Genomic DNA, 23,408 nt, shown 5'->3' on the forward strand with positions numbered 1-23,408 from the left:
TATTTGGAGTTCAAGGTCGCAGCCATTTGAAACCAAGGTGCTGAAATTGGTCTAAAACTGCTCAGCCCTGCTACATTAAGAGCTCGGCTGCAAGAGGAAAGATCTGCAGTTCTGTTGGACAAAACCTGGATTTATTTCCCTGTAGGTACACACACAGACCCTGAGCTGCAGGGGCTGGCTGCAAGTGTCCTGTAAGTGCAGGGTGGTTCTGTTCAGGGGAGCACCCTTCAGCTCTGCCAGGCAAAAGGTGTCCTCCCTGAAAGTCCCTGGTGACTTCCCAAGTGAGCACCTTAAAGGATCCCTTAGAAGGATCCAGCACAGACCTGGGAGTCCTTCAGGTGTCATTCTGCAGGTGGGGAAGAGGAGAGGAGCAGGAACTCCCATTAATGCAAGAAGCACTTGTGCAAATGAGAAGGGACAAGGCTATTGCTATTTCCAGGTGTCTCAGAATTTGCTAAATTTAAAGAGAAATTTCACAGCTGCCAGCTCCTTTGATTTTAAGTTATGTGATTTTTTTTTTTTTTCCTCTTGAAAGCTCTGTCTTTTAGGTTGCATAATTAAAAGCCTGGAAAAAAAGCCTTTCCAGGGACTAGCAAGCAATCTGTGCTGCTTGTGTTTCAGATTTCATAATTTTAAAGTCAGTTTGGGGGGACTTTTTACACCTAAAGTTGGCAGTGCTCTGAGCTGCAAAATCTGGAGGCTGTTTTTTTTCTTGTTTGGTTGGTTTTTTTTGTTTGTTTTTTTGGGTTTTTTTTTTTTTTTACTTTTGGGGTTAGACTGAACAAAAACTTCAGATCCTGTTTCAAAACAGAGGAACGTCACATATTAATTGTTTCAACTTCAGCGAAGATTTCCATGTTTCAATAACAGTAGCCCGGTGAAGTTCAAAACAAGCTGGAGATCAAAAAAACAGGACAAGTTATGTCAGAATAATGCTAAGGAAGCCGTGGAACGCTGAAGGGAAACAAAAGCTTGTCGCTTACGCAGTGCTGCTTTCTTCATTTCAACAGACAGGAGGGGAGATATTAATCACAAACAGTTACATTAGAATAATGTTATGGTTGAGACATAAAAACATAAAAGCAAGGAGTGGTGAGCAGTGCCAGAGCGTGGTTACCTCAGACCTGGAGCCGAGCAGGTGCTGCAGTGCACGCGGGGATGCCTGGGCCCAAAATTCACTGCGTTTACCTGTGGAAGAGAAGGGAAGGATGGAAACTTGGTGCTGGGCACCAGTGCTGGTGCACATCAGAGTTGTGTGCAGTGCTGCTCCACCTGTGCTCCCTGGGCAAGGACCTGTGGTCCCTGTGTCCCTCGGCAGCGCCCAGCTGAGATCCAGATTCACCTCCTTGCTTTCATGGGTTTATGGCTCAACCCCGGCATTATTGTAACGTAGTTTTTTGTGTTTAATGTTCCTTAGACTTGGTTTTCCATTGCCAGCATGGAGGAAATCCTAATGCATGAGTTTGAGAGGAGAAGGCAGCAGACTCTGAACCTGCTGTGTGGCTCGATCCGCAAGTGTGAGTATTAACGCTGGAGCTGTCAGGCCTTGTGGAAATTAATGAAGCCTGACGGCTACAGAGGGAAAGGTCACAGGCAGAGCTTGCACTCACCTAACATTTCTGTTTTGTTGTGTCTAACAGTGTTCTCAACAAAGGGGAGCTTTAATGTACAAGCGTTGGATTTATCACAGGAATTCGAGGGTCTCAGCCTTTGCTTCTCCCTGTGCTGCGATGTGATGTTTTCTTTGCATAAAGGCAAAACAGTTACATTTTCATTCATCCTCTCTTCTTGCTGTCTTGCACATGTGTGTCTTGCCTTTATTTTTTCCTTCTGCAAAACTGGAGGGTGGGAAAAAAAAAAACCCAAAAGAGGCATCTGAACTGATGGTGGAACACTTTTCACTGGGAAGGCTTTGAGAGATCCTGTGCTTCAGTTCTTTGTACTGTTTTAGAAGCATGCTCTGATTTTTGTGCATGTTCTGTTTCTTATTTGCTGCCTTTTTTTTTTTTTTTTTTTTTGCTTTTAATTGTTTCATTGTGTAGGTTTCTACAGACACAGGGAGCTAAACTGCACAGAAATCCATGGGCTATGTTTTCAGCCAGTGTGTTGGTGGATACCAGTTTGAGCTGTCCCATTGAGGACTTTTGGTGAGGGCTGACTTGGTTAAAACAGCCAAAATATTTACACAGTCAGTTGGGCAGTCTCATCTTAGAAAAGGTGTTTTTCTTACCCAGTTTTGGATCTGGGTACCTGAAGTGGGTTTTAGGTGGGCTGGGCCCAGCTTGTCCTGTGGAAGCTCGAGTCTGTGTAACTGTACTTCTGCAGTCCAGCTCACTCATTGCTGCTGAAGGAGAAATAGCAGCCTTTGAGATACTCTGTCTTTGTTTTAAAAAGCTGAAAGGAGCCTCTGTGTGTTGGGACTGTGCTGTAAATGCTGGGAAGAGAGAGTGACCATGGCCCCGTGTTTCCAAGGGCTTTCCAGGAGAAACCTCTCTAGGAAGAAGTTGCAGAGCTGCTGACCAGAGCTGGGCTCTGCTGCTTGCCCTCAGCAGCTGTGGGCACTGGAGTCTGTAGGAGCCACACAAAATCTGCTCCTTCTGTGTTCATCCCTGGATGTGTATGGGGCTGGTTACAGGGGAATGCCCCACGACCAGTTTTGCACTTTTGGGGTGTACACAAAATACCATAAATTTGAGATGATTCGCTTGCACGCACATCTCTCTCTTGTACAGTTTTCCCTCTCTTTAAGGTTTTAGACTTCAAGGCTTCTCAGTCTGTTTCTCAGCATATGGCCAAAGGGTTTATGAGGCTATGAAACAGGCATGAGGAAAGCTGCATGTTTCATGGAAGTGTTGTGTGGTTTGAATAGTTAATGCCTGCGTATGCATATTCAGAGCTTCGCATCAAAAGCCCTTGCATATCATTTGTGTGTAAATACAGGTTCCTACCGCTCTACAGACAGCTAGCATCACATTACTTCTTATTCCCCTACTTCCCTGTGGGGTCTGCAGGTAGCAGTAGTAGAAAAATAATGCGAATTTCTATTTTTATAGGGACTCAGCAGTTAAGGTTCACTGCCAGGCACGCTCCTTTTCATGTCTGGCAGCTCTACAGAGCTTGGGTTGTGTGACTAAACTGTACTCACGTGAAGCATGCTATTAAAATGGGAATGGTTCTTGCACAGATTAAGGCTTCCTAGGCTCCAAGTGCTTAAGGTGAATTTAAAGAAACCCACTGAAACAACTGCTTAGGTAGGTTGAAAAGACCCCACAACCCCCTGGCCCCCGAGCTTGCCCCCTTGCCCCATGTCACAGATATATTTAAAGTCAGTCTGTTGTTCAGCTGACACTTGGAGTGGTGTAAGTGGCTGCAGCCAGCAATAGACGTTCTGCCTTAGCAGCATTCAGACCCCCACTCCTTTTTTTGCCACATCATTTTTCTCTTTTCATCATTTTTCATTTTCATCTGATCCTCTCTGCTCTGTGCCCACCAAATCCTTGTGTTGGCAGGAAGGTGCCGTGGCACAGCAGTAAAGATGAACCACTGGGGGACAAATGTACCTGGGACTGTAGCTTGAGGGTTGACTTGTTAGCCCAGAAGCCACAGAAGTTTTCTGAGACTCCCACATTAATGCATTTACTGTAAGCAATTCCGTTTTTGTAAGCAATTCAGAGATAACCATTGTCACCTTTGTTTGAGCAGGAGTGGTGTTGACCTCCTGGCTTCCAGAAGAGAACAACTTGTCTAATTGCAGTATTTTCTCAATCAATGATTACACTGTGCCCTTGCTGGTACTGTTTAGAGTTGTTGAAAAACATCTTAAACAAAATAATAGATATATTTTGAAGACAGACATATGCACACCCTGTGTGTGTGTATATACACACATAAATATGGGTTTCAAATCCTCCAGTGTAGGTGACTCTGCTTCACAGACTTAGTGCCCTGGGCGTTTTTGGTAGCTGTAATTTTAGCCTTCTGATCTCACCTGTTAAGCATTTAAGTGTTTTTAAATAAACTCAGTTATGATGCTGGGAGTTAATAATGGGTGTTTTTGGAGTACTCGGCCCAGCAAACAGATCCCACTTTTTCTAGTTTGGAAAAGGATTCTTCTAATTGTTTTCCAGAGTCACAGTATAAATTTGGGGTGAATGATGTTTGCTGATGCATAATGGAAGATTTGATAGTTAGGAAATCAGACTAATAAAGACCAAATGTGGCTAACAAAGATTTAGTGAGGGAAAATGAGGAAAAGCCTTTCAACCTGTGTGTTGTTCAGGCAGCACTGATGCAGATACACAGAGATTAATCTGGTCGAGATAAAACGAAATTACCGTGGAGCAGGAGATTTTTGAAGATGACTGTTTATGTTTCCATATTAAACACAAGGTCAACAGATTATAGAGAAAGGGCAGGTCTGCCAAAAGAAAACAAAATATTTCAGAAATGATATCAGGGAGAGTGGATGTTGTGCAATGCCACGGGGTCGTTGAAGAAGGAAAAACCAGAATATGATAAATAAATGGGTGATCTGATTGCAAGTAATTTATTACTGTGATTAGTGCTAGATAGTCCTTTTCCTCAAGGAAGAGAGAAGAATTGAATGAGACTTTCTCTTGCTGCTGCCCTGGCTTTTGATGTGTCATAGTCCTAAAAATACCAGCAGCTGTCTTTGCAAGAAATACTGTCTGGGTTTCCCCTGCAGATTTCAGGTGATTATATAACATGTCTAATGCTACATTTATGTGTTTTAATAATTATTGATGTCACCATTAGTTTGCCTTTGCATGTCCTGTGTGCCTTCAAAGTAAGCCCTTATTTAAAAAAAAAAAAATATTGAGCAAAAATGCTCCAGGCCTAATTGGGCATAATATCAGCAAAATGTGCTGGTTTTCAAGTCTATCAAAATAAATGAAAGTGTAAAGCTTGGATATGTATCAAGTAAGATGAAGAGTTTTCTGTGCTAAAACAGGCAAATGTTGATAACTTAGCAGAAAACTGAATTTGACTTCTCCATCCCACTTCTCTGAGAATATTATCACACCTAGCTTGTTTTGGGGGATTGATGGTTATGGCAAGTGTATCAAATTTCATGCTGGTGATATCTTTTATGTTTCCTGGGAGAAGAGAAAATAGCAGTTTTTATCTTGTGCCCAGGAGTCACAGAGAGCAGGAATTTTAGGTACATGCCACAGAGAGCTTTTAAATAAAAATGCATTGCAGAGCAGCACGTAGTGGGGAAGGGGAGGAAGGTGGGAAAGGAGTGAGTAAAAAAAAAAACTGTAGAGAAGCATTTATTGCATCTCCCCAGCTTTTATTCTAATGCAGCACCACAGAGTGTTATGAATATGTATTTTGTTCAGGCCTGAGGTATCTATGGAAAACATAGTCTGCTTGGTTTTTTCAAGGGATTTGTAGCTTTTTGGTTTTCCATCCAGAATTAACTAATGTAATTCCTGTTTCTGTGCTGCAAATATTGGAAAAGCAGAGGGTTTTGATTGGTTCCCCTGTAAGTCCTATTCAGGGGAAAAGTTAATCTTGTTGTATATAATTACAGCTTTACTCTGAGACTCACTTTAAAAAAGAACCCAAACCCAAACAGTTTCAAAAGTTGGAAGGTAAGTTTTAAACTAGGAAAGCCACTTCTATTTAGGAGAACTGTATTCACAAGAAATGCATACCAGATTCTGTCCTCCCTGGGACAGATGTTGTGGGTTCCAGAACTGGAAGATGAACCCACAGATCTCTACATACATTTTGCTGCCTTTATGGAAAAAAAACCAAGGACAAAGTGCACAGAAATCCCCATAACAAACCCAACCATTTCTAAGTAATTATTAGTAATAAACACCAAAATGAAGGATAAGGTATGAGGCTAAGAAATCAGGCTTGTTGTGAAGGCAGGAGCAGTTAGCTTTGATGCAATCTTACGTGTGATTTTTGGCAAGTCACAGAGGGACAGATTTTGTGAGAGCCTAACTTCTGTGAAGACTGCATTTTTAAGGGAGCTCAGCACCCAGTATGTTTATTTGGAAGATCTGGCACTGATTGCTGGTACCAAGTGCTTGAAAATCTGTTCTGAACTCCAAAAATCTGGCTCTGTGAGCTTGATCCATGCCTCCTTCCAAACAAGGGTATTAGTTCCCCTGAACTGAGGGGAGCAAACATGTGATTCTTTCCTTTTGACTCTGATGGTAAATGATTTTCCTTTTTTCGAGTTTGTCTTATGTGGCTGAGTTTTGTGGCTGCTCCTACTTGTGTGCTTTCTACAAGAACTGAGATACTGCCATAAATGTAGTAACAAAAATAATAATAACAATATAGAAGGATGTTGCAAGTGAATTGAAGCTTTGGGGAATAGACTTAGTCTTGAATAAATGGGGATTCTTTGCTTCTTTTCTGCCAAGGTCAGGATTAAATGTATGAGATGGTATTTCTTGTTGGGACTCAGATGTTTATTCTTATTCTACAGTCTCACAAACCCTGAATTCTACAGCCCTTCACTCTCACAAACTAAAAATGGAGCTCCATCTCCCTCTCTACAAGGCATTTTAAAGATAAACTGTCCAGTTAGGAAATTACACCTAAATTATTTTCACTTTTAACCCAATAACCAATCATGCAATGTGGACTTTTTTATCCAATTGCACAAAACCACCCAAACCCATGGAGAAGGTGAAGAAGGAGCAGCCACTGCCCTAAAATCTCCATCTTGCTTTTATATCTATTACTATATTCTAAACCTTTAAACTCTGAGTTTCCCACCCTGTGATGTTACACACTTCTATCCAAACTCCACCCCCACAATCCCAGTTCTGTCATTCCATTCTGGAAGCTTCTCCACAGCCTCAGGTCAATGCAGAGTTCTCCTGGGGGTCAGTGCCTGGCAGCAGAGAAAGTCTGAAATTCTCAGTAAGCAGGGTTCCAACAAACAAATGCCCCTGGAATACAGATTAATCAAAATCAAGCCATAATTTTAGAGCCCACCAGCCTTGGACTCTGCTCTGGTGCTCTCAGGACATGGCTGGCAGCATCCTGCAGTCTCTGGTCGCCTGCCAGGCTCCTCACTAGTTACTCCTGGGTTACTCACTCCTCACAGGTCACTCCTGGGGACTGACCCCGATTAAAGCCTCGTGGTCACACTGAGGTGAATGACGCAGCAGAGGTGTTTGATGCCACCTTTGGAGCTGGTTTGGCTCCCAGCAGCTGGTGCTGCTGAGCCCTGCAGCACGGGGCTCTTTGCTGTGCCATTCCCGTGCCTTTTGACCCCGTCCCACGGCGTGGAGGAGGAGCAGCATCCGTGTCCTGTGCCCAGCACGGAGATGCTCCCAGGCCTGGGGTGTCCCCCTCTGTCACTGCTGGCTGGCTGCTTGTTGTGGGAGGAAATGTGCTAATGAAGTCCTCTTTTTTGTTATTTCAGGAAACCTACCATATGAATATAAAATAGTGATTGCTGGGAATCATGAACTGACATTTGATAAGGAATTCATGGCAGACCTTGTTAAACAAGATTACTACCGCTTTCCCTCTGTGTCCAAATTGAAACCAGAGGACTTTGACAATGTTCAGTCACTCCTGACAAATAGTATTTACTTACAAGATTCAGAGGTAACAGTTAAAGGATTCCGAATATATGGTGCCCCGTGGTAAGTCTCAATTTAAACTTTCTTTGCTGTTTGTTGCTTGAACCCCAGCAGGAATCATTCCTGTTGAACCTGCATGAAGCTGCTTTGTTGCATTGCCCTGCAGAACAGTATCAGACTTAGCTGTAACCATTCTGACACAGTTGCTTTTCTTTTTTAAATTTTTTTTTCCCTTTTCTTTTTTTGGATAGATAATCTCTGTTTAGCCAAGTGTGTGCAATAAGACAAAAGGAGCTGTAACTATTTCTGTTCTGCCTGCTGAATGCACCTGAACTGTGGAGTCAATACCAACTCTGTGCTTGTGGATGAACTGTGGTGGCATTTTGGGATGCATTAGGGGGACTCCATTACATTCTATACTGCTGAGCTATTTATATTTATATCTGCTGTGCTAATAGATTAGTGTGGTGGCATTTAACACCCACACAGCATAAGGGCACGAGGCAGCAGGTGCTTTAAGCCTTATTTTTGAGCAGTTCTAGGCATTGTTTTCTTTTGCTTGTAAAGTTGTGATAACAGAATTTCAAACGGGTTTTGGTCTCATTCCACCCATGTGTCAAGCGTGTCATGCAGGAAAGATTGCTGCCCAGTTTTGTGCTAAGGAGGTCCTGCCTTGTTTTTTCTACATGTCATTTCATTGTGATGCCTGACATCTTTCTCTGGAGCCTTGGGTAGCACTTGTTCTACATTCTCACGTTGAGAACAGCCACAGTCTCCTCTCAGGCTTTACCAGAGACCTGAGCTTGAGTGATGGTGATAATCATTCTGTAGCTTGGAATTCTCAATTGTCAGCAGAAGCACCGACATGCTAATTTATGCACACCTATCAGAAGGGCTTATTATGAGCTTATAACTTATTTTTGATGTCAGGCTTGCTTTAAAGGTGAGAGTAGAAGAGGGGCTGAACCAGGAAATGGGTCAAACCTCTACATGCATTAGAAATTTTCCCCTTCAGCCCTTCTTTGTTGTCGTGGCCTGGAGACCTTGGTGGCTGGTGTGACACCACACACGTTGATGCCTCTGACAATGCTTTCTCCTGGTCATATTGTATGCATTAGTGCTGGCTGGAAAACTGTGATCTAGCTCTGTATCTCACATTCTTGACTTGAGCTGCTAATCTTTTAATTTAAGTCATAGCCTTTAGCTACTAGTTTAAATCAGCCTGACATTGCTTAGCTAAAAAAAAAAAAAAAGCAATGCCCTAAACCCCACAATATCAGCAAATTGGGAAAGGTGATCTTAATTCAGGTTAGGAATCATCTCCTCAAGACGTTTCAAAGTAATTTTTTTTGTACCAGCAGCACAGAAGGCTTTGGGTAGTGGGGTGGGTTAGAGGCTTGCTGCAGGCTGAGGAGCTGAGGAAGGTTTGCTGCTGAGGTTGGGATTGTGTTCAGCTGCTTTTGTGTGTGGGCATCAGACTTGGAGGGCCTCTGCAGTGATTAGGAAGTGCAGGCATATCTCCAGATTTATTGAGATCAGATTTAATGAGCTCAGCTTCCTGCAGCACTGCTGGAGAGACCAGGAGAACACAGGAGAGAACCGTGTGATGCACCTTTACCCTTACGTGTATATGCACTGGCAGTACACCATGTTCTCTTTCCTTCTCTTTTCCTTCCCAAATCCATAATGGAAATCTGCCATCCTTTTGTCTCCAGAAGAGACATTTAGAAGTTCTTTCCATTTGCAGTTGTGCACGTGGATTTAGAATGTTTGCTCTGGAATATTAAGGGACAGCTCAAGGCCCTGAGTTGTCTTAGCTGTAAAAAGTGAATGGCATGTGTCTCATGGAAGACAAACCTGAATTCATCTTTCCCATAACCCAAAACTGGATTTTTCCCATTAGTGAGGCATGATAAACGAAGCTAGATTGTTAGAAATTGACACTGAGCTCGAACCCAGTGAGGCCTTGTCTCTCTTGACCTTCATTTGTGTTTAGCTGCCAAAAATTGTTGTCAAATCATGTCTTGAGCACCTCTGGACGTGGAGTTGAGCTGTATTTTCAATAAAGCTTTTTAGGTCAATCAGCCAATCTGTGTTGAGAGCAGAAATGTGGAACTGTCCATGCATTTTCCTTTTTTCTTTTTTTTTTATTAATGACAGTTTTTAGAAAATGTGAAAATTTACTAGTTTTTTTGTTTGTTTTTTTTTTTGTATTTTAGCCAGTCTTTCAGAGGAAGGAAAAGTCCCACCAGATATTGGTAAAATCTGCTCTAATTTTGTTCCGTGCCTGGAAACTGAGACAGGATGATCAAGACAGGCATTTTACCACTTCTTAAATTTTTATACTCTCTCCCCTCCAATCACAGCTTGCTCTAGTCCTATAAATCCTCAGATTGCCCCCAAGGAAGAGAATTTGTGGGGTTTTGTGTGTATTTACAGCCTCCTTACCCCAATTAGTTCTGTCCCAGAATTGGAGCACTGGTCATTAACCCAGGAGATGTGCCAACCCTAACGTGAGATAAGTTGGCATGTTCAATTTATGTGCAGTTCTGTAAGTATTTCCAGAGGGGGAGGAAAAAAAAAAATTCTCATTTGCTGATAAAGCTACTGGTTTTAATTTAAAAAAGAGGGAGCAAACCAAGAATAACAGATGTGATTCTGGAGGTTGGAGCCTGTCAGGGGTTTCTAAGAAGTAATTGCCAGAGCGCTGGGAAGGCTGGCTATAAGTCATCTAGCTAGAAAATGTAAATTGCCAACTCAGTGTAAATACAGAGAAGAAATATCAGTTCATATTCATTACATGTTATTACTCATGGTACAGCTAAAAGCTTCCTAAAGACCTAAGAGAATTCAAGTAGTGCCTCCTAACTTACCATTTAGCGGGATTTGTGAGTAAAAAAAGGGCTTACAATGCATGGGAGCATTCGTGTGTATTTGCAATTGGAATGTGCTGTGGTGCATAACAACAGCCTCTGAGGAGCAGAAAATCTGAATTTAGCCTGATAGTTCTGAGAGTATTAAATGGCATTAGCTGGAGGGAAGTTGAAAAGAAGAGTATCAGCTCCTAAAAGAGAAAAGTGCAAGGGTGGGACATAAATGACATTCAGAGCTGTGCTCATTTTCTGAGGTGAAGAATGTGACTGACATTTTCACACCTTAAACAGGAGATTCTTTGATGTACCTTGAAGGAACAAAATGGCTGAAGATTTTCCATTTGGTCTATAGATAACAATCCACAAAAACATTCCCCTCCTTTCCCTTCCTTCTGACTTTGCCCTATGAACCTGGCTTGTTTGGTGGGAAAATAATTGATAGTTTATGCAGTAAAAAATTCTGCAAGGTTCCAGTGAAAGCGTTTCCTCCTTGGGAAATTCGAGACTGAGGCTTCTTATTAAACAGGACGGAAAATAAAACCAGTGATGGATTTATGAATTTTTAAATCTTAAAACTCCCTCTGTGAAGTAAACACAGGCATAACTCATGCTGGTGTAGCTGTGAAAGGGTAAGGAGACACAGGCTGGTTTTACTGCAGCTCCGGGTGCTGAATATGCATAAGTGAATTAGTGTAAGTTTTACTTATATTCAAATGTTATTTTAAAATACGTGCTGGTTTTTTTTTTTTTTTTTAACGATATCTGAAATTGTTCACCCTTGCTGAGGGCTGAATTTCCCATAGTAGGCTGCAGGCGTTTGGATACAAATATTCTCACAGTGTGTGTTTTCTAATGAAGCTTTAAAAGCACAAAACCACCAGAGAGCTGCAGTTAACTGGAGCCAGAATTTGTTTAAACCACATTTTGACAGAAACGATTGCTCAGGAAGAACATTTCTCGCTGTTTTATTTTGTTCTGCTGATCAGCTCTGTAGGTAACTTTTGTGGGTGTTTTGCCTGCTTGAGGGAGAAAAGTAGTTGAAAAGAAAAAGTGTTCTGATGCACTTTGTGTGCACTGAAATTGGTGATTCTTAGTTTGATGAAGAAGGAGGCAATAGGCTTATTGGATTTGATATTTAATTATATTTTTATATATTTTATATATTTATATATATATATATTTATTTATATATTACCTATTATACTGTAATAGATAATATACTATATATAATATATAGTATACATTATATATTATATATTATGTGTTATGTATTATATATTATATGTATTATATACTATATATTATATATATATATTATATATTATATATTATATATTTACACTTATACATTTATGTATCTATATATAAATACTTTTATTTATTTACATTTCTAAATATGGATTTGAAATTCTGTTCTGCACAAGAATTTCACAGAAAGTGTAAAATAATCTAACAAAGCAATCCTTTACGTCATTTTTAGCTATGAAAGTATGTCAGGAAATTCCACTCGTATCTAAGAGAATGAGAAATAAAGCTGGAGGTCTGGGGCTTTCAGCCCATATATTTGTTTAGATAACTGGAGGTACAGAGATCTTTGTGAAGGAAGAAATGTGTTGTGTAAATATCTACATGATAATATATAAATATATTAAAATATATAAATAAATGAAGAAACATACCTCATTTAAATAAATAAATAAATTAAAATATGGAGATACAGAGATCTTTTTGAGGGAAGAAATGTGTAGTGTAAATATATAAATATATATCTACATGATATTATATAAACATATATAATTATATATAAATATAAATAATTTAAATAAAAATATGGAGATACAGAGGTATTTTGAAAGAAGAAATGTATAGTGTAAATGTATAAATATGTGTATACATATCTACATGATATTATATAAATATATATAATTATATAAATATAAATAATTTAAATAAATAAAAATATGGAGGTACAGAGATATTTTTGAAGGAAGCAAAATGTAGTGTAAATATATATAAATATATAATTATATAAAAATACCTACATGATTTTATATATATATATATATAAATTATATTAATAAATAGAAATAATTTAAGTAAATAAATGAAATTATGGAGGTACAGAGATCTTTTTGAAGGAAGCAAAATGTAGTGTAAATATATATAAATATATGTATAAATATCTATATAATATATAAATATATAATTATATATATAAATAAATAGAAACAATTTAACTAAATAATAAAATTATGGAGGTACAGAGATCTTTTTGAAGGAAGCAATGTGCAGTGTAAATATATATAAATATATAATTATATAAAAATACCTACATGATTTTATATATATATATATATATATATATATAAATAGAAACAATTTAACTAAATAAATGAAATTATGGAGGCACAGAGATCTTTTGGAAGGCAGCAAGGTGCAGTGTAAATATATAATTATATAAAAATACCTACATGATTATATATATTTATATATAAATAAATAGAAACAATTTAACTAAATAATGAAATTATGGAGGCACAGAGATCTTTTTGAAGGCAGCAAGGTGCAGTGTAAATATATAATTATATAAAAATACCTACATGATTATCTATATATATATATGTATAAATAAATAGAAATAATTTGAGTAAATAAATGAAATTATGGAGGCGCAGAGATCTTTTGGAAGGCAGCAAGGTGCAGTGTAAATATATATAAATATATAATTATATAAAAATACCTACATGATATTATATATATATATATATATAAATAGAAATAATTTCAATGAATAAATGAAATTATGGAGGCGCAGAGATCTTTTGGAAGGCAGCAAGGTGCAGTGTAAATATAAATAAATATATAATTATATAAAAATACCTACATGATATTATATATATATATATATAAATAGAAATAATTTCAATGAATAAATGAAATTATGGAGGCACGGAGATCTTTTGGAAGGCAGCAAGGTGCAGTGTAAATATAAATAAATATATAATTATATAAAAATACCTACATGATATTATATATATATATATATAAATAGAAATAATTTCAATGAATAAATGAAATTATGGAGGCACGGAGATCTTTTGGAAGGCAGCCAGGTGCAGTGTAAATATATATAAATATATAATTATATAAAAATACCTACATGATATTATATATATATATATATAAATAGAAATAATTTCAATGAATAAATGAAATTATGGAGGCGCAGAGATCTTTTGGAAGGCAGCAAGGTGCAGTGTAAATATAAATAAATATATAATTATATAAAAATACCTACATGATATTATATATATATATATATATAAATAGAAATAATTTCAATGAATAAATGAAATTATGGAGGCACGGAGATCTTTTGGAAGGCAGCCAGGTGCAGTGTAAATATATATAAATATATAATTATATAAAAATACCTACATGATATTATATATATATATATATAAATAGAAATAAATTCAATGAGTAAATGGAATTATGGAGGCACGGAGATCTTTTGGAAGGCAGCCAGGTGCAGTGCACAAAGCTCCTCCCGTGTCAGTCAGTGCCCGCCAGGGGCTGCCAGAGCCGGCTCCAGGTGGGTGACTCAAAGCGCCCCGGAGGCGAAGGGCAGCAGTCAATCCTTCAGCTCTGGCTGCACCTGCCCTTTGCATGGCTGTGGTGGGACGGGCTCCCCTGCAGCCCAGCTGTCGGGATCACCCCCAGACTGGGGTGACCCCGGGTGGTGGTAAAGTCTCTCCTCCAACTCAAAGAAAGACTCAGCAGTCTTCAGCCGTGTGGTCTCAAGGCAGTTCATTGCAATAATCTCAAGGCACACAGACTCCCTGACATTGTCCCTGACTCCTTCTCCCTCTGCGTCTCTCTCCGTCTCCCTCCGTCTTCATCTCCCCCTCCCAAGGGGCTGGTGCCATCTCTTATATCACACATTACCTATTAAATGTTTATAGTTTTTCCCCAATGCCTATCACCTATATTGAACAGTGGCTTTCTACTCTAAACCAATCTGTGAGTGCCAACATCACCAAGAACATGGGGAATAGGAAGGAGAAAGAAGGAGGACAGGGCACGCCCAAATCCCTCCATCTTAGAACCTCTGACCCCCATGTACAAAACTCAGACCCCTCTGTACAAGGCCTAAAACCCCCCTGTACAGCACTCAAAAATCCTTCCTTTCACTTTGTGATTACAAATTGATTACTCTAAAAATTGATACAAAGTGATTACTCTATTATAATATCTAAACTTTTGTGATTTCTTGTTCTTCCTGCAAAGTTGGTAAATTGTTCCATGGGTCAAACTCAAACCCACAGGGGTTCCCAGCTGCCTGCCAGGGTCTCAGAGGCTTCTGCCCTGGACCTGGAACATCCCAGAGTGTCTGAGGGACACCTTGGGTTCCGACATCCAGCCCTTCCCTCCCCGTGGCTGGAGCAGCAGCTCGGGCAGCAGGAGTGCAGAGCTGGCCTCCCAGTTGCTCCTAATGAACACTTGGTGGGTTTTTCCTGTGTCCAGGAATTTGATCTGGGGGGTGATCCAGAGGTCAGGAACAAACGGCTCACTGTCACTCACGTCTGCGCAGCCAAGGCTTCCATTTGCTTTTTTTAGTAACTCTAGAGGAAGTGCCTTAACTCTTTTCCAGGAGCAAAGTTTTAATTGGCATAGATAATGCAACCTTAAGAAGGCAGAGACGGGTTTGGCCATCTCCTTTAAAAATAATGTTTTGTGCAATCTTGTCCTCTTTTTAGCCCAGTGTAAAATCTGGGGCTCCATCAAATGATTTTACATCGGTTTAAAATGATTTCTCTAACTCGGTTTCTTTCTCTGCTCCATTTGCAGTGGAATTTTAGCACAAGCAGCTCTAAGTTAGTACTTCTGTCTTGCTCTGATCAGTGTTTTCAGACTCTCTGTTTATCCTGTCAGAGAGGTGTCAGAGGGTTTTTTTTTTTTCCCTTTCCAATTATAAGTTTTGTAATGCATCATGGGTTTTGCTGACAGTCTTCAAGTTCTTGAAATAGCAAGCAAATTAGCAGCAGATATTGAGCGTGAGGACTGGAAAACCAATTGGCAACTCACATGATGGGATTCAGATACACTGATGGGTTGGAATGGATCTCATTTCTTTTATTTTCATGGTCTTAGCTGGCAATTAGCTCGTGTCTAAAAAAGGAGGGCTAGAAATTGGACTATTCAGCAGTAAAGTTCTTCTTTGCTGTTTAGTGCTGAGGAAATCGGGGGGACTGGACAAGGCTGTGTGTGTCGCACCAGTTTTTTCAGGAATTCTGGTGTTTATGCAGGAGAAGTCAGCAGCTTGAGAGAATTCTTGGCAAAGACTGAAGTCTCCTGTCTGTATGTTAAACAAACACACCACCACTGCAGCGTGGCTGTGTTTAAAGGTGCAGGCTTCTGTTTCGTTTTTCTTGGCATTTGTCCTCCAGGTCTCACAGTTTAGAATGGAAGAATGAATTCCCCCTGGTCTAGAATTGCAGAGGTTTGTTTACATTTTGTGCCTTGTAGGGAATGTGGCTGATTTTCCTTTGGTCTCCTTGATATCAGATTCACTTCCAAGTAAAAAATTGTCCTGTTTACTTTTGAAAGCTTTCTTTCCTTTTTTATTCTTTTTTTTTTTTTTTAAATAAAGAGAGGTATGTTTGTATAATTTTAAATGCACTCGCTCATAAGTAATTTTTAATACTGTGGCACAAACCTGCCCTATTTAAAGCGTTGGACAGCTCTGCATCCTGGCACTGGGGCAGATCATGAAGCCTTGAGATCTTTTTTCTTCAGGCTTGACTTCAGCAGGAATAACAACTTCAGAGTATTCGTTACTAGTGTTAACAAATAAACTGTGCCTAAAATTTGTGAGTGGAATTCTAGCCAGTTAAAGGAGACATAAAATGGTAGCTCCCCTAGCTCTTTTGAATCCGGTGTGGAAACAGGGATTTGATGTTTTCCACAGGTGACTGTGGAAATCTGCTCTGGGTCTCTAATTCTTGCTCCATTTTCCTGGAGTTCAGGAGAGGAGCAGAGAGGCAGAAGGAGCGTGAGCTGCGCTGTTGGGGCGCTGATTATCCATGGTGCCCTCCTCATTTGTAGGCTGGAGTATGGTTTGCTGAGCAAGAAGGACATTTTGACAGACAAGCTGTGCTTGCACGTGTGGTTTTGCTTTGGTTGGTGTGTTTTTACTTGCCAGGGGCAAGCTCTTTGCTTTCCTTTAGCTGAACACTGGAATAACACAGTGGTCACTGTGGCATTGGTGTGCAAGGAGCAGGCTGCAAGCATTCACACCCAGCGAGGAGTTACCAAGAGTAGGACACAGAATAGTGCAAAACTCCTGGCATTTTAAACTCTCATCAGGCTTTGTTTTGGGAGAGGGTTTGAAGCTCCTTAAAGAATGGGAGCTGGGAAAGAGGAGTTAAGGCAAGAGTTAAGGCAGGTCTGGAGATGGACTGTTCTGTTCAGGGCAGGACTCCTTGCAGTGTGTGGCTTGAATAAATTCTCCCGTGCAGCTCCTGCACTTCAGGACTCCTGCTTTTCCATTTCCACATGCGCCACAGCTCTTTGTGGTGGTCTGGTAGAGAAGGGAAGACAGACAAAAGCTGAAAACACCCTGCTGCTCAGGTGAGCTGAAAAATGCCTTCTCTCTAGGACTCTAGGACAGCCACCTTCGCAGCAGGAGAGTGGAGAAGTAAGAGAGGGGCTCCAGCTCTGACAAGCTGACATCAGAATGGATTTTGCATTGCGTGGTGCTCTTCAAGCCTCATTACTTTCACTGCTTCATTTCCCCTGTGCCCTGAGCAAGAAGAATTAGGGAGCAGCTGGGTGCTGTGAGTGACAGGCAGAGAAGCCTGCTGGAGAATGTCTGGGCCTGTTTCTGGAAAGGTGTTGGTGACACATCTGTGTTTGGCTACAGCATCAGCACTGCCTTCTCCAACATCCCTCACCTCCATCAGCAAGCTGGGCAAGATTTTGGACCCACGCTGACCACAGGAATATTCCATACCGTGTGATGTCAGCTCAGATATGAAAGCTAAGGAGAGTGGGGGGATGGTGTTTGGTATTTGCAGCGTTTGCCTTCTGGAGCAAGCACTCCATGTGATGAAGCCTGGCTTCCTGGGGAGTGAAATGAGTGAAATTAGGATGGAGGAGGTGACAGGGAGGAAGGTGGTGGTTGGGTGTGGGAAACAGATGCAATCTACAAGTGGTTTGTTTCACAGTTCATCTATTCAGGACAAACAGGAAGAAATGTGGAAGAATTTATGTCACAGGTAGAGCTGACAGTAAAGCTCACAAGATCTGATGGCAATAAAATGCAATAGAAGTGGAGAAGCAATTATGTTTTATTTTTTTAAATCCAAAAGTATGTGACTAGATTTTCTTAGGTCCCAGTGAAGGGTAAGATTTCTCATGACTGTCTTTCAGATGATTTGGGTCATATTTATCTAATACTTATTGATCACAATGCTAACTTCACCCTGACGTGTGTATAAAATGCTTAAAGTAATTCACAGAAGCTGTGAAATAAAGCAAAAATTGCACATGCACTTTAAATAAGAGACCACTGATTGTGAATCTGAGCATAGACATAAAGGTCAAGAGCATTCATCAGATTTTCATGAGAATCTGTTCAGTAGAATAGATCTGGCACCTTATTTCAAAAGTGGTCAGTGCTCGTGGATTCAGCTGGAAATCAATGGGACCCGTGGGTATTTATAAGCACTCCTACAAGGTTTAGGTGCTGGTCTGTATTGTGGTTTGTGTAGGTGTAAAATGTGAGGATTGCTGGCATTTCTAACAGGCCCACTTTGACAGAGGGAATGATGCTTCCCAGGGAGCGATCTCCCGATGATCTGAAACCATCTGACAACTCTGCCCTCGTATTTGTTTTGCAATTAATGTGAGTACCTGAGCTCTGTACCTGCAGATCTGCCAGCCTGTCTGTCCTGTGCTTCTGGGGAGCTCTCACCTCCAGTTTTGCTGCTTTGGCAGCATTTGTAGGATGGGTAGAGCTGGCAGGAAGGCTGTGGGCCTGGTCCTTCAGAAAGCCAGTTTATTTTTGTGCATGTGTGAATCAGTGTGTGTCTCACTGACAAAAGCTGGTCTTTGCAGCTGCTAACTGTATTAATCTCTTGAGTTGGGTTTATTGTTCTTTATAGCTGTGTATTGCCTCCAGTTTTATATAAATAATATATAAAGTAAGCTTTATGTAAGAAGGAAGGCTGTCTTTCAGTCTCCTTTTCCTGGCACAGATTTTAATGCATCTCGTTTTCAAAACTGGGGATGTACTAAATTTCAAGAAAGGTGTTCTCTTTAACACTTCCCTTGGTGTTCCATCTGGGCTGCTCGGGACACTTCCGTGGCCTGCACTGCATGGAAAAGGAGAAAGGCAACCTGAGCTGCTAGTCTGAAAGCTGCAAGTGTTCCCATTTTTAATATGGGATGCCCTAAAACACTGTCATCTGGAGTTATGGCTCCTTGAATTTGGTTTTTCAGTTTTTAGCAAGCTTGGCTCCTTCTGTTTATGAATATGACATAAGTTTCATGTTTCTTGAGAAGCCTGCAGAGTGCCATTTTAAGGAATATTGCCTTCCACTGCCTCACCTGCAGATCTTTTTTTAAAAAGTCCTGGATTTATGGGGTTCAAGAGCTTATATTGCTGCATGTATAGAGGTGGAACATTTGGGAAAGCTTGGAAAATGATGGAGTAAACCAAGTATGGATCACTCTGCACAGATTGGATGTGTGGCACCTCTACTGGGCTGCAGCATCTGGTCCCATATTGCAGGGTTTGTGTAGCAGTCAGAAATAAAATAACTGTTTATTAATAATAACAGACCCACATAGGCATAGCTGAAAAGTGTAGCTGCTACAAACTTGAATCACCAAACATCAACCTAGAAATCCAAGTGGCCTGAAAGGGTGAGATGAAGGTGTGACTTGTTTCAGAGAAACAAACAAAACAAACACCTATTTTGTCATTGCTTTGTGGATTTTGGGGACAGACTACTCAGAGATGCATAGACTGATGGTTCATCTGGAAATGAGCTGTTCTAGCACACAGCAGCAAGACCTGATAATTACTAGCAGTCAATCTGCCCAGAATGTACACCTTTTCTTATTTATATTCCAGTCCTGTAACCTTCCCTATTCTCTTGTGCTTTTGTTCTATTAATCTACAAAACAGGGCTCGACTTGTGATTAGTCCTCAGAGGTTGTTTCTATTAATCAGGCTGCAAAACAGATCAGCCTGGATGTTCTTGATGTGCTTCCCTCCTCAGCCCTCAGCACAGAGCTGCTGGGCTTGTCTCAGATGGCAGTGAAATCACTGAGGTGTCTGCCACGCTTTCTTGGTGTTTACATCTTGATTTTGGTGCTGTAGGAGGGGGGGGACGGAGGGAAATAATTGCAGTCCTACAGAAAATTGTGATACAGACGTTTGTGGCTGCAGGATGGGTCCTTATGTGTTACCTGTGTTCTTACCTGTGTTCTGGAGGAGAAGAACCTGCCCAGTTGTAGGTGTGAGGATCAAAATTCAGACTTTGCTCCTAGGTGGCACTAAGATTTAAACTCTGTAGAATTTGAGGGATAAGTCTATCCCCATAACATTCAGAGGGTCGTTTAAGGGAATGTGTATTTCCCTGCAATAGGTAGAAAGTCAGAGAGATCTTTTTGTTAAATATATTTATATATATTTATATATATTTATATATATTTATATATATTTATATATATTTATATATTCATATATATTCATATATATTTATATATTTTTATATATTTATATATATTTATATATTAATATATATTTATATAAATTATATTTATATATAAATTATATATATTCTATTTATATATAAATTATATATATTATATATATAAAACAAGTTTCATTTTCTATATATAATATATATATATATAAAAAACAAAAGAATAGTCTGAGAGCTGGTTTAATAGCAAAAAAAAACCAAAAACCAACCAACCTCAAACTGAACTGTTTGTAACACTTCACTTATTAGAACTTACCATAAAATTTGAACAATAAACAGCGTGTGTAGTGGGAAACTAATCTCATTTCACTGTAGAAGAAACTGCTAACTATAAAAACGTAATGATTTATTCTTCTAATTAAGTGCAGTATTTCTTGCCTTTAGGAGGAAAAGCACATATTTTAAAATGTACCAAAAGAAACAAACCAGACCGCTAGTTATTTTTTACCAAGGTGGTAAATTGGAGAGTTTCTACTGCCCAAGGTGACTTATCCCAGTGCTAGCCATGGTTAAATAAGACTTTTTCAAAGCCACCACTGTGAAATTTGACATATACTGTTCCCATTAGGAATAGAGAAGAAATAAGTGCCCTAACACGTTTTTCTGTAGTCAGATTCCTTTTGGTGATTTCATTTTCACCAGCTATTTCTACCTTTTTTTTTTCTTTTCCCCTCCTTACTTCGTTTTTCCTCCCTCCTTACCATTTCCCCAGTTATCAGAGAAATGAGTCTTCCTGCATTGATTCATTTCGACCAGAGTCTGGAAGGCACAGGGAATCAAATTAACTAATATTTTACTTTTGCATGTGATTAATGCTAATGCTTACAGAGAAGAAAATACTTGGCTGTGATTTAATTTTCATTCTCCAGTTGAATCCCAGTGATTTAATTTTGCAGAGGGTTGTCCCTCTGCTTATTGTCTCTTAAGGAATCATAGAAGTTAGAGATGGAAAAGAACTATTAAATCATCCTGCTACTGCAGGATTGTCTCCTACACTGTATTTTTGAATATTATGCCCAGTTTTAATGAATGAAGAAAAGCAGTTTCAGTTCATTCTTTTTGAGGCTGTACCTCAGTGCAGTGAAGATGTTACTAATGGGAACTAATATTCTGCTTATACGTTTCCTAGGTTTATTTTATTTTTAAAAAAACTCCAAACTGTGCTGTGTTTGAGATGATCCTAAAGATTTCTTGTAGCCTTCATGATGCTGCTTTTCTAGCCTTGTGTCATTTATTTTATCCCCTCAGTCTTCGTATTCCTTTCAGATTTTTCTCTTTTCCTCTCTCTTATTTCTGGTGAGGTGCCTGATATCCTGATATTCTGGCGTATTTGCTTGGTTGATTGTTTGGTGTGTTTTCTGGGGTTTTTTTCCAAATTTTCACAAGAGACTTAGAACCAAACTGCAGATCTCTGTCACTGCTGTATGATGAGGGGATCCTTGGCTGCTTGGAACCCTGCTGAAGGGTGGTGACTGTGGTTTTTTCTGCTCCTGCAGGAAGTCCAGGCTTGCATCAGGCTCTGATGTCTGGTACAACCATGTGTGTAGCCCAGATAATTTTATTCTCTTCCCCGTTCATGTTGCAAGCCCGTGCATTATTTGCTGCCAGCTGCTGCCCCTGGATCTTTCGTTTTAGCTTAACAGGTTTGGGTTTCTTCCCCTCACTGATTCTTTGTGGCTTTCAATTCTCTTCAGATTTATTAGCCTGCATTTTTTTCAGAAGGAATCCCCTTTTCTTACTTATCTCAGTGGTTCTAACCTCCTTTGGCATAATTTCTCTCCCCACTGTCATGTTTATAACACTTCTCCCTATACTGAAATCTGTGAATTTAATTAATGCACTGTTTACCCCTTCTTCCAGATCATTAATAAAGATGCTAAATAAAACTGATCCTAATACCACTCCCTGTGGCAATCTGCTAGCACCTCCCTTGTGCTGCTGCAATCTATTTATTTATAGCCCTTTAGCCACTATTCAGCCATGTGATAGTCCTCACAAGCAAGCCAGTTTTAGGGTTTTCAAAAAGGGATTATGTCACATTTTTGCCAAAGTCTGGGTCGATAGAATCTACTATATTATTTTAATCTACTGACTTGGCCGAATTTAATATATGTACAAAAATTAAATGTGATGAAATAGAGCTGTGGTTTTGGGGCACTTTGAGATCTTGGCAGCTGAGTAGCTATAATTCTCCTTGCTCAGAGCAATTACACCTCCTCCACCCCCACCCACCCCAGTTACACCATCTTGTAATTCTGGGCTGCATTTAGACTTACTAGGAGAGGGTTCTCAGCATTGCTCCGCAATCCAGAGTGTGCTGAGCAGTGCCATGTTCCTCACGGCCTCCCCAGGGCTTGATTTTAAATACAAAACTACTGGGGATGGAGTTGTTCTGTTACTATTTCAGTTGTCCAGTGGCAGTTTGAATTGTCTGCTGCTTGCTTGTCTGCAGTCGTCATTTTGTTTATATATATATATATATATATATATATATATATCAGATAATACAAGTTAAAATTATATATAATTATAAATATAATTAATTAAGCATAATTATCTATAATATAAGTATACCCATGTCCAGTTGAAATGTTTTTTTTTATGTGTTTGCAAAGGCAATAGTAAGCTCTTGTCTAAATTTTAAGTGCACTCTTTCATCCTTGTGAAATTTGTAAGACTTATCTGTTTGCTTAAGTTCAGGGTGGGTTAAGTGCTTTCTTGCTGTGCAGCTTGGGGCTCTGTATCATTTAATAGCACACTGAATTTGTGTTTTGTTTAAATTTGAAGGTATTTAAACTGGAATAGGAAAAACTTTGTGCTTCACAAGTTCATCGTGTGCATCAGTATAAACTTGAATGAGGAGTTGTGCCATGCAGCAATGGAATGAAACCAATCTTGTGAGATTTCACTTTCCCTTTCTGTCTTTGGCTTGATTTTACGAGCTCTGTGCAAAACCCCCATTTCTACTCTACAAATGGAGCACTTGTTTGTCCCACCTTGGCTGGAGTGGCACGTTCTGCAAAGCCACCACTGAGTCATCATATCCGGGGCAAGAAGAGGTGTTAAAATGTGGGTCACAGGCCTGATTTAGGTCTAACCCAGAGCTCTGGGGCAGCACAAAACCAGAGCTCTGTCCCTGCTGGTTAGGGCTGGGCAGCTCTGCAGCCTGAGCC

The 23,408-nt window shown here is 39.8% G+C and overlaps 1 protein-coding gene across 2 annotated transcripts in view; it reads left to right on the forward strand.

Annotated features, from left to right (window-relative positions):
* Nucleotides 1-23,408, forward strand: part of MPPED2 (metallophosphoesterase domain containing 2) — a 112,767-nt gene that overhangs the window by 53,911 nt on the left and 35,448 nt on the right. For both annotated transcript variants that reach the window (XM_053946836.1, XM_053946837.1), the window contains exon 4: nt 7,421-7,646. In XM_053946836.1, coding sequence (XP_053802811.1) covers nt 7,421-7,646 — 226 coding nt within the window. The remainder of the gene's footprint in view (nt 1-7,420; nt 7,647-23,408) is intronic.

This window comes from Vidua chalybeata, chromosome 6 (genome assembly GCF_026979565.1).
Source record: "Vidua chalybeata isolate OUT-0048 chromosome 6, bVidCha1 merged haplotype, whole genome shotgun sequence".
Lineage (NCBI taxonomy): Eukaryota > Metazoa > Chordata > Aves > Passeriformes > Viduidae > Vidua > Vidua chalybeata.